This window comes from Papio anubis, chromosome 14 (genome assembly GCF_008728515.1).
Source record: "Papio anubis isolate 15944 chromosome 14, Panubis1.0, whole genome shotgun sequence".
Classification (NCBI taxonomy): Eukaryota; Metazoa; Chordata; class Mammalia; order Primates; family Cercopithecidae; genus Papio; species Papio anubis.
Genome location: NC_044989.1, coordinates 87,023,977 through 87,037,659, shown reverse-complemented (window position 1 = coordinate 87,037,659; position 13,683 = coordinate 87,023,977). Strand labels below are relative to the sequence as shown.

At 41.0% G+C, this 13,683-nt stretch overlaps 1 protein-coding gene across 3 annotated transcripts in view; it reads right to left on the bottom strand.

Annotated features, from left to right (window-relative positions):
• Positions 1-13,683, bottom strand: part of KDM3A (lysine demethylase 3A) — a 52,559-nt gene that overhangs the window by 3,573 nt on the left and 35,303 nt on the right. The window contains exons 13-22 of one of the 3 annotated variants that reach the window (XM_003908933.3): positions 12,650-12,802; positions 12,415-12,510; positions 11,962-12,089; positions 10,334-10,529; positions 8,614-8,786; positions 8,017-8,253; positions 6,470-6,641; positions 5,603-5,690; positions 4,788-4,918; positions 26-145 (exon numbers count right to left, since the gene is read on the bottom strand). In XM_003908933.3, coding sequence (XP_003908982.2) covers positions 26-145; positions 4,788-4,918; positions 5,603-5,690; positions 6,470-6,641; positions 8,017-8,253; positions 8,614-8,786; positions 10,334-10,529; positions 11,962-12,089; positions 12,415-12,510; positions 12,650-12,802 — 1,494 coding nt within the window. Of the gene's footprint in view, positions 1-25; positions 146-4,787; positions 4,919-5,387; positions 5,449-5,602; positions 5,691-6,469; positions 6,642-8,016; positions 8,254-8,613; positions 8,787-10,333; positions 10,530-11,961; positions 12,090-12,414; positions 12,511-12,649; positions 12,803-13,683 lie in introns of those variants that run through there. The other 2 variants (XM_021925035.1, XR_001894326.3) reach the window with 2 other exon arrangements.

Below are 13,683 nucleotides of genomic sequence, written 5' to 3'. Positions count from 1 at the left end.
CCTCCTTTTATGCTCAGCACCCTACCTTCTTCTTGCTCACACTGTCCTTTGGGAATTCCCACATAGACCATGACATTAGCTGCATCAGATACATCTAAGTGAAGATTTGTTGTTCCATATTTCCGATCTTCAGGAGTGATTAATCCTGCAAAAACAAAGTGCCTTAAGTTTACGGAAGACAACAAAGGCTGCCATAGTCTTTCCACTACCTGGGGGATGGTAGGTCCCTGATTGACTCTTCTGCTGAGAATAAAAATTCTGGATCGAACTATTGCAAAAAAAAAATCTTTAACCAATCAATGTGCTAGCAAGAAAAGAAGGAATACTCAGAAGCCAAAAACAGCAGGAAATGGAAGTGGTAAAGCAGGCTTCTGAAGGTGGGATTTGCCAAAAGGACATCTGCTAAATCAAGTGAGCTCAGGCTCTGATTGTTGCCACAGCCTAGGAGCTCTGGGACAAGAGGCAAAGCCCAAGGACCACTCAAGATGGGGAGTCCAAGGGAAAGCCCCCACCCACACACACACATAAACCTGGAACCTCAAATGGCTATCCCGAGTATGAGAAGGAACAATGCCCAACGCATTCCTTGGTTCTCTCAACTGTAAAAGAGGAGGGGTGAGGAGTGATGCGGAATGACAAGTCCCTCCAGTGTTCATAGTCTGTGGCTAATTCCTTGCTCACAGGAGAAGGCTCACCTTGCTCAGCAATCATCCTGAAGCTTACCCTGCAGTCACCTTGGGCAAGCCATTCTAACACTAGGACTCTGCTTCTTAGGCTGGGCAGCAGACAGAAGCACAGCTTGTAGTGAGCAAGCAGCAGCTGTTTTCTAACCTGCCGGCCTCTGCAAACGCCCTGCAATACTGTTTTGGAGGAAGACTTTATCTCTGGCTTGCCTGGGGCTGTGCTTTTAGAGGGGCTATACTTTTGAGAGGGCACATTTCTTCATTCCAACTTGGGACCAGGGCCCCAGAACCCTATTGTACTTTTTCTTTCCAGCTTGCTGAAATATCAGCCCTAGGAATAGGTAAAGCATTTGGTATTAGGGTGAAATCATAGTATAGATGAGAGGATGATGAAAAAATTTAAGGAGAGGAGACAATGAAACAATTATGGCAAAAAGTTGAAAGCTCTTATATAACTGGGTGATGAGTTATATGGAGTCACTATTGTTGTGGGAAGTCAGGGACCCCAAACGGAGAGATTGGCTGAAGCCATGGCAGAAGAACAAAAATTGTGAAGATTTCATGGACATTTATTAGTTCCCCAAATTAATACTTTTATAATTTCTTATGCCTGTCTTTACTGCAGTCTCTGAACATAAATTGTGAAGATTTCAAGGACACTTATCACTTCCCCAATCAATACCCTTGTGATTTCCTATGTCTCTCTTTACTTTAATCTCTTAATCCTGTCATCTTCGTAAGGTGAGGAGGATGTATGCTGCCTCAGGACTCTGTGATGATTGCATTAAGTGCACAAATTGTTTGTAGGGCATGTGTGTTTGAACAATTAAGTGCACAAATTGTTTGTAGAGCATGTGTGTTTCAACAATATGAAATCTGGGCACCCTGAAAAAAGAACAGGATAACAGCAATGTTCAGGGAACAAGAGAGATAACCTTAAACTATGACTGCTGGTGAGCTGGGTGGAACAGAGCCATATTTCTCTTCTTTCAAAAGCAAATAGGAGAAATACCATTGAATTATTTTTCTCAGCAAGGAACATCCCTGAGAAAGAGAATGCGTCCCTGAGGGGAGGCCTCTAAACGGCCCCCTTGGGGGCGGCTGTCTTTTGCGGTCAAAGTTGAAGGGATGAAATAAGCCTAGGTCTCCTGTAGCACTCCCAGGCTTATAAGGACGAGGAAATTCCTGCCTAATAAATCTTGGTCAGACAGGTTGTCTGCTCTCAAACCCTATCTCCTGGTAAGATGTTATCAATGACAATGCGATGTTATCAATGACAATGACAATGTTATCAATGACAATTGTGAACTTCATTAGCAATTTTAATTTTGCCCCATCCTGTGGTCCTGTGATCTCACCCTGCCTCTATGTGCTCTGTGATATTTTATTACCTTGTGAAGCATGTGATCTGTGTGACCCATACCCTATTCGTACACTCCCTCCCCTTCTGAAAATTGCTAATAAAAACTTGCTGATTTTACAGCTGGGGGGGCATCACAGAACCTGCCGACATGTGATGTCTCCCCCGGACACCCAGCTTTAAAATTTCTCTCTTTTGTACTCTTCCCCTTTATTTCTCAGACCAGCCGACGCTTAGGGAAATAGAAAAGAACCCACGTTGAATATCGGGAGTGGGGTTTCCCCAATACACTACCAGACTCTCAAGTTTTCAGTGTGTTTGAAAAATAGTTCCACAGTAAAAAGCCCAATTTCAGAAAAAAGCAATTAATGTAATAGAAATAAAATGAATGAAATGAACACATGGATGATATATTATTATATGACAGCATGGATGAATATAAAAAATCTGATTCTATTTATATGAAGTTCAAAAGCAGGTTAAAAACAAAGAATATTGTGCAGGAATACAAGTATATATGTTAAAAGTATAAATATAAGCGAACAATAAACACAAACTTGAAGATGATGGTTAAGACTAAGGGCAATAGGAAGAGGATGGAGCTGGGAAGAAAAGTAAGGAAAGGAGACTAGGAGGCAAAGCCTTGGCAGGGACTGGCTGCCTGCTGATCCGGCCAGTGCCACACTGCAAAACGAGGAAGGAAAAAACTGCTGTGCAGCCACTGGCCCAAAGTCCATCGGATCCCAGTCATGGGTAACTGTACACTGATAAAACCAGACTCTAAACCATGGTAAACTCAGATGAAACCAAAATTGTAAAAACATAATGGTCAAAAGGAAAGGAGTGCTAGACAACAAAACATCCTGAAACAAAACACCATGGACTTTTAAGGGAGAAAAAAGCTGAAATAGTAGGGGCTGTTGGGTGATGCGGAGTTAGAGTAGAGGAAGAGTAGGAAAATGGGCACTAGCTTGGAAATTAGGAGATCTAAGTACTAGTCTCAGACCTGCCACTAGCTGCCCCCTGGAGATCCTGAACAGGTCAATGTCCCTTCTACTGTCCTCAAGTCCTGGTCCTCATTGCAAAATGGGCCGGGGGGGGCGGTGTTGCAGGAGCTGAAGAGAGGCTGGATTATATGATCTCTCCAAAGAGCCTTTGCACTTACTCTGATTGAAGAGTCACAGCTCAATCACCCAACCTTTGAAAAGACCACTCTTCAATGATGTTTACAATAAGATATAAGGTGTTTGAAAATGAACACATCTTCATTATTTTCATTCCCTGAATGCTTACTTCTGGATGGGAACCCTTTTGTCACAGGAAAAGCTTTTATAGAGTAACACTGCCATCTATTAGTGTCTAGGGGAAAAGACCTGCTGCCAAGCTAGTTAAACCACGCAAGCAATTCTTTTGAAAATTTCTCAGATACCCACCTTTAAAGCTTCAGGATTTCTATAATGCATGGATAAAACTACAATATCACATGATACAATTTACTGGAAAAATGCTCTCATATACATAAGTTTGCCCAAAATCCCAACCAGCTGCTTTAATCAGTCTCTGAAGGGCTCGAGGGACAGGACCTCAAGAGAGCACACTGCAGACCCACAGTACATGGAGGACTCACCGAGACCTGAGAAGTGAGGAACAGGCAAAAGGCCTTGTGCCCACAGGGTCTTCTCACCCACACGCCATTTCTCACTCTACCCCTACCCTGGCAGAACTATCTTGGGCATAGAGACTGCTGGGAGCTTGCAAACAAGAACACTCCCCTGTAACAACAGTCCCCAACTACACTCCTGGTGGTTCCCTGAGCTGACTCAACATAACAGAATTGTGGGGCTGGAGTCTTTGCCCCTCTTCTCCTCCCCTCCCGCAACAGTCTTTGGAGAACACAGTGAAGACAACAACAGACCTTGTCCTTTTTGAAAAGGACACCCACAGGTCTAAGGCTAGAAATGGAAAGTGACATGGAAGTAATTATGGGAAGAATAAATAAATAATTTCCAAGAGGACTGGAAAAGTAGGGGCCAAATAGTAAAAATGAGTAAATAAAATTCACTGAAATATTCAAACAACTAGAACTGCATTCAACAATAAATAATTCCTTCAAAATGGCCAACTCGAATCCAGCCCTAATTAAAGGCCATATGTAAAACTGATAAAGATCACAGTTACAATGATGAAAGAAGGCTCTGATAAATGGAGAAACCAATCTTTATCCCAGGCATCCTCCTTGTTAGACAGTTAGTATTGAGTCATGTCAAAAGAATAAAAGTCCAATTCAAAGGGTACTTTGAATCCTAAGTAACTAACTTCTACTCACCAATATAGAACACTGCATTTAATTGTAGCAGATGTTAAGACAGCTAGAATGCTAGCAGATTGACCTAAATGTCCGAACACTGAAATCACTAATAAAAGTACATTCTTTCAATGATGTATCACACACCATTAAAAGTGATCTAAAGACTATTAAGTAACATGTAAAGATTTTACAACGTAAAATTAGGCATAGTAAAGGGAAAAACACGAAATTGCATATGCCCTACAACTGCAACTATGAAAATGAAATACATAAACATGTGGCCAGGGAATGAAAAGAAATACGTAAAAATGAAGGCTGTGGCTGTATTAAGCATTAAGATTATGGGTGCTTTCCACCTTTCCCTCCCACAAAATCAATTTTCCAAACATTTTCAGTTGTTTTATTTCCAGTTTAAAGTTAGCCATCTCCTCCTTACCATAAGCATTATACATCTTGGGACCCAGATCTGGCCGAACAAAGTAGTTGGGCAGCCTAGAGGCCAAGTTCAGTTTGCCATCTCGCCTTGTGTACTCGGGCAGCGGAATGTTGGCCATCAGATCATCAAACCTAGAACAACAGAACCAGGAATTTGCAAAATAAGATTGCTTTTCTAATTCATTATTGTGTAACCTGTTTTGTTCCTTTTACACCAAAAGGAACAAATACATCTGTGATCATGTAGACAGAGAGAGCCATCAAATATTTAAGATTAGAATTACAGTAGTTACAAACAAACATGTCTTCTTTCTCTCCTACAACACACAAATGTGTCAAAATCGGCTGTAACAGTTCAGACAAAAGATCTTACCAATAAATTCTAGACAGAAAGTTACGCTTAGAGATACATCATTGATTAGTTATGATACCCTTTTCAAGGTTTCAAGCTCAATCAGGAAAACAGATCCACCCAATAGATGTCTTCTTGTCTAACTCAGTGCTGTGACTATACTGTTCTGACCCTTACACATCAGATTCCACAACTGCCTCCAAATCAGCCTTGTAAGAAAAAGTGAGCCTCTTCTCTAGTAGGGCCTACCTCGGAAAATGTGTGGTGTTCCATTAGCCAGGCCTAAAAGCCAATCACTTCTTCATCTCATCTAAAAATAAACATGCGTCCAATGACTACAGACTAGAAATGAAAAATCAGCAGCAGTATAACTGCAGAACTTTTGTTATTTCCTTGAAAACTATTTTCTCACTATCCTACCAAGTCAAGGACAGAATCACCTCTCCCCACCTTCATAATCATACCTGGAAGGCATCATATCTCTAAAATCTTCTCCTGGTGGCCAGTCCTTAAGTTTCAACACCATTGGTTCTTTTTCATTTTTCAAACGATCTGAAAGGTAACCACAATGAATTGTTACTATTTATAACTCAGAAACAGACCAAAATAAATGACAAAGTAGCATTTTATGCCTCAACAATACAAATAAATTTATCTCTGCAAAATTTTCATAACCTGATAAATTTAGTATACAAATATTATTACTCCTTATTTTTCCCCTCTTACCAACTATCCACCATTTTATTTCTGCAGTGTAAAGAAATCCATTTGTACCCAGAAGGCAGCAAGGTGCAGCAAAATAAAGATCACCAACTAACAGATTTGTGTCAGGGCCTTGTCTTTCCTAAAGCTTATTAAGCTGCTACTCATTCTTGGGAGATTCAGCCGCTCCCTTTTGCCCACTGCAGGTAGGTGGTGTTTCGACAGCTGTCATCGATCTAATCTGCTCCTCCTCTACAGTGTTCCGGAAGAAGTGAGCAGCATCCCAACTAATCAACAGCAATGCACGTCAGCAATCAAAGGTCACAGGTGTTTAGTAAACCCAGTTTTCTGAGGCCAGCATGGAACAAATTACTTATTCTGCTTGGAGAGAGAGATTGACCCTATCTGATGTTCTGTCCAAGGACAACAAAGACAAACAGAACAGGTAATAATACCTCGGAGTTTAAAAGCATAAACATTGTAACAAGGAAGGGGAAGAGAGATGTTAATTTTAAACTCCAAAATCCTGGAAAATGCTGCGGCTGCCACTGATGGGTCTCAGACTCCTGCCATTCCTGTGTTCCCTCCTTTCACATCCTCAACCCCCTTAAAAGATCTTTCATACATACTTGGAACGTCTTCAAATCCATCCCAGAAGTCTCCTACTGTGGCTCCTGTGATGATTTCATTGGTCCTACAATTAACTAGGTCTACTTCCTGCTCACCAAACTCTTTCCTGAAGGATTCAGGTTTCCAAAGTTCAGAGTTCAATTTGTGATGCACTCCAGACACCATCACTGGCTAAATGAAGAGAAGACGACTTTAGTCTGAACTCTGGCAGCTCTGTCCCCACTCCCGAAGGCAGTCCCTCTTCACGCTGCTATTGGTGTATTTCCATGGAGCTGGTGCTCCATCTCAGATGGTGATGTGACAGTTTAGGCTTAGTTCTCTGAGCTCCCGAAGCACCTCCAACCTTCACCATTCATCTGCTTACACACCTCTTGCTCTCAAAACTACATGGGTAAGCATCTAGGAGAAAGGATCACCTTTCCATTACTCACAGCAAGACGGACTGTGAAGATGACAAGGGCTGGAAGGAGTGTCCAGTGACACCAGTCACCAGTGAAACAGGGTGACCTCACTATACTTGAGCCTGTTACTGCCAAGCAGGAATATGGTCGGTGACACCCCTCACTACTACTGGCTGTGTGAGGGTGCCAAATCTTTTGGCTGTCTAAGACAACCCAGAAGCTCTAACCTTTATGTGAAATAGTCTAACTTTAAATGAAATAGTCTAACTTTATGTGACTTTATAGTTTAACTTTATGTGAAATAGTCTAACTTTATAGTTTAACTTTATGTGAAATAGTCTAACTTTAAAATATTGGCAACAAGCAAGAAAGCCTGCTGAAACACTGTATTCAGCCCATCATTTTGTTTCTTGTCTATATATGATTAAATGAGCAAATCCTATTAGTACAGTAGATGGAGAAAAACATTTTTGAAAATTTATTTTTGGTTAAACACTCACATATTTCTTTTTGGCAATTCTCCCAAATCCTTGTCCAAGAGAGCAGAGTGTTCCTTTAGCAAAGACCCTATCTGGCCAAACAGAGAAGCCAAAGATCCAGAAAACAGAACCAAAACAAGAAAGCACAGAAGCAGGCCTAGAAATTCTCCTGAAGATATTAACCAGCACTTAAGATCCAACAACACTGCCCTTTAAAGCAGGCACCTGGGGACTGTATGACACCACACGGCCCTAGCCTACCTAGAATTGCCTTCAGCACAGGCTTTCCATTCAGGTAGGAGGGCTGCATGATTTTCTACCACATTGTGTCTAATCTCCCAAATCCCATCAGCCTGTAGTCACACTCTCACTTCCTCTGCTGAGGTTTACCATAGGAATCACCAAGCCTGGATGCCCTCATCAAAATCCCAACGGGGACTGGTAGGAAGCAACAAAAACCTGAATGGAAAAGTCAGTTTAGGACCATCTGCTTTAAAAAGGAAGACCCACGGCTACATCCTGACCTGATTATATTCACCTAAACAATAAAGAATAAAACAGAAGGTGAAGGGGTGGGGGAAGGCTGGGGTGGGGTTGACAGAAGTCTGCCAAAGAAACTGAGAAGGGGGTTCTGAATAGGGCTGGAGGATGGGAGGCCTACATTACCTGTCCTTGTTTCCAGCACTCCCTAAACACATTCCAGTTGCTCTTATTGTTGGGGTCTTGCAAGCACAGCAAGCGATTATCACAAAGCCAATAGTGAGGAGTGTCAAAGCCCAGAATGCTGGGCTTGATCGTCAGTCCTTGAGGCCTCTTAGATAAATCGGAAGAAGTCTTATTTTGCACCAAAGAGGCAAAGATGTCATCAAGGATTTTTGGTGTATTCTTGAGTCCATTTTCTGTCTGAATTGGAGAAAGAACAAAAATCTCAAATATGTCATTCGCCTACCATCAAGAAACCCCATTCCCATAATGATGAGTATATATTACACATCCAGAAGATTCTAAGCCAGGTCCCCCAGGCAAAGAGGCACATCCCCTGTCCCCACTTGACAACTCATAGAAGTGAGGTAACATGAGAAAGTGGCCTGGCCCAGAACTATAGTCCCACAAAACCCATCCTCCAATGACTCAAGCCTTCTGAACCCACAAAGGTAAGTACGTGATTCAGTCTCCTTTCTACTTTCAGTTCCAACTTCTCTACTCTTTTCCTGTTCTGTTTTCAACTTTATAACATGTAGTACCAAACAAACAAACACACACCTTTCCTGTAGAAGAATTCAAGAGATTCCGGAGGAAACCAGAATTGTTGTTGCTTACGGGTGTCAAAATTGTGCTGTTAAACGTTTGGAGGACTGTGCTGGATTTGCTTAAAGGCGGGAGGGGTGGAAGGCATTTGATTTCATTCTTTAAAATTGGCATCGTTGGTTGTTTTTCTAAAATAAAACCAAAACATCCAGATGAAAAAATATTCTGAAAGGCAAATCCCTTATTAGTATTCTACAAACAGAATTACTTTAGAACTTACTTTCTATTTACTGGAACAAAAAAAAAACTTTAGGAGATAAGTATGAATGATATGATTTACTTAGACAAGGATTCCTCATTGAGGTTAAAACAATAACTACCCAGTACAACGGAATTTTGTAAATTGACCTTTGTATCTAGCAACCCTGACAAATGTTTAGTAAATGCAGATTCTTTTGGATTTTTTGTTTGTACTATCTACAAATACTGGCAGCATTCTCTTTACACTTTTTTTTTTCCCTCAATGCACTGACCAGGACTTCCAGTACAGTGCTTAATAAAAAGTGGTAATAGATATCTTTTGTCTTGAACATAGAAACTGTTAAACTAAAACAAAACAAAAAAACCTCAAAGACCAGCTTGGCCAACATGGCAAAACCCCGTCTCTACTAAAAATACAAAAATTAGCAGGGCGTGGTGGCAGGCATCTATGAGCCTAGCTACTCGGGAGGCTGAGGCAGGAGAATCACTTGAACCTGGGAGGTAGAGTGCAATGTGAGCCAAGATTGTGTCTCTGCACTCCAGCCTGGGTGGACAGAGCAAGACTCCGTCTCAAAAAACCTCAAAACAAATTTTTTTTAAAATTCAATGATTATTTATGATGTCTCCAGTTTTTTTTGCTTAAACTCTTGATTAAGAATGTTCTTAAGTTTTTTGTAAATCATAAACAGGTACTGAATTTTACTTAATGTTTTCTTGCATCTTGTCCCATGATTCTTCTATATTTTTGAATGTCAGACTACATCTTCATTTCTGGAAAAACCTTGAAAAATTTGAATTCTTTTCCAGCCACTTGCTAATTGTCTTACTTCAGCTCAAATGTGCTGGTTTCTATGCTTCAGCTTCCTCATCAGTAATACAAAAATAATAACAATACTGATGATTGAGCATCACGGAATTACATCACATGTAAAGAGAGGGCCTGGACCACAACAGGAGTTTGAATATTCTTTTTCCTCCTTCTAAGGTATGTATAAACTCACCAGCTGTGCTCTTGCTAGCTTTCCAAATTATTTTTTTCTACAACAGTCCTCTTAGACCTAATTTATGAGTTCTTTTAAGAGCTCCTTATCACATTTTTAAAGCTATATAAAGGTTTTTCCAGAAATTCAGGTGTAGTCTAACATTCAAATATTCCTTCATTTACAGTGTCAAATTTGATTCATTAAAATTTTGTCCCAGATCTTTATATGAAAGAAGTGGCCTGCAATTCTTCTCTTCTATAACACAGCCAGAAGGTAGAAGTCTCTACATTTTAATGCAGCAAAATTTCTCCTCTTTGGTACTGCATTTCAAAAACACTTTCATTTGTGGCAGGTTCCAGGATGACTCCAGAGAAGCACTTTCCATTCCACAGGACTTCTAACCACTGTCCTCCCGGCAACTGAGGTTGCCAAGTCCTTCCATGAATGGACTAAAATACTCAGGAACAAACAGGAAAGCAGGAAACACTCACCCTTGTTTTCCTTGTTGACATTCCCACTGGTTAGGTCTGCCAGCCAGTTTAGAGGAGATGTGCTGGCTGGACAGGCAGGCTTCATGCTTCCGGCTGGCTTGGAGACTGCTTCCCCACCCACAGCTGCTGGCTCCAACACTGAGGGATTCTGCTGGAGCACTGTACCAAGAGTCGGTTTTTCTCCAGCTAAAGAAGTCTGTGTTAAGCATTAAAGGACGATTTTATATAAGCTGAAGAATGACAGCTTCCTTTTCTTTTATTCTCTCCTAATAGACGACCGACAAGTAAGATAAATATCCAGAACAAAAACCACCTAATAGCTAGCCCTGGGTATCCCCACAGCTGCAGTAATCCCGCACTAGTAGAGAGTAACTACAAGGTAGAAGAGATGCTAGCAACTTAAAACACAGCAAGATATTACCCCGCGCACCCTTTTACCAGCCCCTGCTGGTATATATCCCTATCACTCTATGTACCATGCTGGTTTAAAATGACCAGTTTGTGCCTGTCTCCCCTATGAACTCATCCCAGAATCCAGGATAGGCACAGGAAACATGGTTGAAAATGAATAAATGAGGCAGGCAGGAAAGGTAAAGCTGTGATTTCAGAAGGAAATGGGATGCAGAGAAAGAGAAAATGCTATTTTGACTTAGCTTTAAAAATGTGATGAGGAGCTCTTAAAAGAACTCATAAATTAAATCCAAGATGACTGCTGTAGAAGAAAATAATTTTTAAAACTGACAAGAGCCAGTTTATACATACATAAGGAGGAGGAAAAAAAATATCCAAACTCCTGTTGTGGTGCAGGCCCTCTCTTTACTATGATATAATTCTGTGATGCCCAATCATCAATACTGCTTATTATTTCTATATTACTGATGAGGAAGCTGAACCACATAGAAACCAGCTCACTTCAGCCAAAGTAACACAACTAGCAAGTGGAAGGAAAAGACTTCACATTCAGTTCTGACTCCAAATATTACAAGTCTTCTGCTCTCCCATCCTGCCTATGACACCACAGCTTTATAGAAATGTAAATTTCTGATTATTAAACACAATGCGGCATACTGATTACTGCAACGAGGAGGAGAAGGGAGAGCAAGGCATACATGTGATGGTGGAGAGGAGAGGGATGCCACCAAGGAGACATATGAGGACTGAGAAAATTAACATTTTTTACATTGCATGATGGGCAACTAAAGGTTCATCTTATCATTATTTCCTTCAACTTTTCATAAACGTAGGAAAATATATTACGTAATTTTTAAAATGTTAAGGCTTATCTGAATAATTTTAATTCTGCAAAATACACAGAATTTTTTTTAAACCCTTTACAAACTCAACAGCTACTTATTAGACAGACTACTATAGAACCTTTTGCTTTTTCAAGAAACAAAAATGTAAAACCTACTAAAAGAGGCCACAGAAGAGTCTACAAAAGTAATGTGAAAAGTCAGAACAGGTCTCTGAACTGCCACATGAAATGTATGAATTATTTCTCTCTCTCTTTCCACTGATTACTATCCCCAGGTTCCTTTCAAACACACTGACAGAAATCCTTGGGTTATTTGAAAAACAGACAAATGACAATTACAAGGGATGGTGAATTTAACATAAGCAGTAAATACCTGTTTTAGGTCTTCCTTTGAGGTTGGCTTTGAAAAGAGTTTGAATTGCCTGTTTGAACAAGGGCAGTTTGCCTTTATTCCCCATTTCGCTCTTACAGAATGAACAATGTCTCCAACATCATACAGGGCTAGAAAGGGCAGAGGCAAACATCTGAACAAGGGTATTAGGTACTTTCAACCTCAACGTTACAGAGCAGAAGCTGGCATTCCCCACAGGATTACTTTTCCCACTCCCTCCCTTTCATCCTGCTCCAGAGGCCTTCCCCAAAATACATTTTCTTTTCTTCTACAAAATTATCCTACAAAACTGTAATCAGAAAGTGTTGGAGGAATTATTTAATACACTTCTGGACAAAAATAAACTTAAGCGAGTAATAAAGTAAAACCAAACTACCAGCCCCCATGAGTTAACCAAGACAGAGGGAAAGAAAATCACTGCAGCACATGAAATACCTTTTCCAGGAATGATCTGTGTGGGCATTAAGTTCTCTGGTTCATGTATCTGACTCTTCACGCATTTTAGCCAAGAGAAAGTCTTGTAAGCAGCACCTGCAAATAACTGATTTGTAGTAACTGTTCTTTATAGACTCTGGCTCCACATGCTTCAAGAAACCCACCAAACATAAATCAACAAAAAACTTGATTTAACTGTGTAGAGGGGCTGGAGGAGAATCAAATCGGTTCTCACCCTGTTGGCAATTCTTTCTCTTCATCCGATAGCAATCCACACATACTCCAAACCCACACCGAGGACACACCCAGTGCAGGTTGAAGATGGTGGTGTCGCACACATCACACATTTCTCGAACACCTTTGACAGCTCGCTTCCAAGCAACCTGTCCTGCAAAAATCAGTAAATCACTTAATCTTTGGAAGGAGAGGGCCTCTGAAATCAAACATGAAAGTTAGGGGTTGTTGTCATTCCTCCCTGTGACTAGACTTTAGACTTCAAATTAACTTTGTTCAGCTTTCATTGCAAATGCTGTCCTCCGCCCCATGAAGTGCTCCTGGATCCCCTCAGCATTCCTAGTAACTTTAATTTGTACTTGAGATTCATGCCTCTTCTCACTGTATATATTCAGGCACAGTCTCACCTCCCTCCAGGAGACTGAACTCCAAGCAGAATCCCTATTCAGACTGTGCAGCACTAGTTACACAAGTTGGAGCTCAGATACAGGTATCACATAACAGTGGTTCTTAACCTCTGAGTCATGAGTCACTTTCAGAATTTAAAGGCAGCATGTTCCAGGCTTTCTCCAAAGGAAAAAAAAATTTACTCAGATCCACAAACCCAGTAATCTTCATAGAGCATCAGGTTACTCAGATACCCTACATCCACTCAGACTGCCCATTAAAAACTCCAAGGTGCTCAGTGGGCCTGGAGGGAGTTGCACATTAACTTTGTGCAGGCACAATGGTCCAAGGTCAGTTCCTTCACCAGTCAGTCAGAAATTCGATTTAGCCAGTGCCAGAAATGATGCAGGCACCCAGGACTGACTCACACTAACCAAACATCCAGCAGATTAAGGCAGGACCCAGGATTCCACAAAGCAGCATTTTCTGTTCCAGTGGCCAAGACCTAATAACTGGAGAGAGAGGCCTTCCAAAACAGGACAGGCCATTGGACCCTTCCCCCAGATGGAGGAGTGCCAGATCAAGGAACCAAACCAGGTATCAGCAAGCTTTCAGAAATATGAGCAAAGGGAGGACATTTTTGTGGGT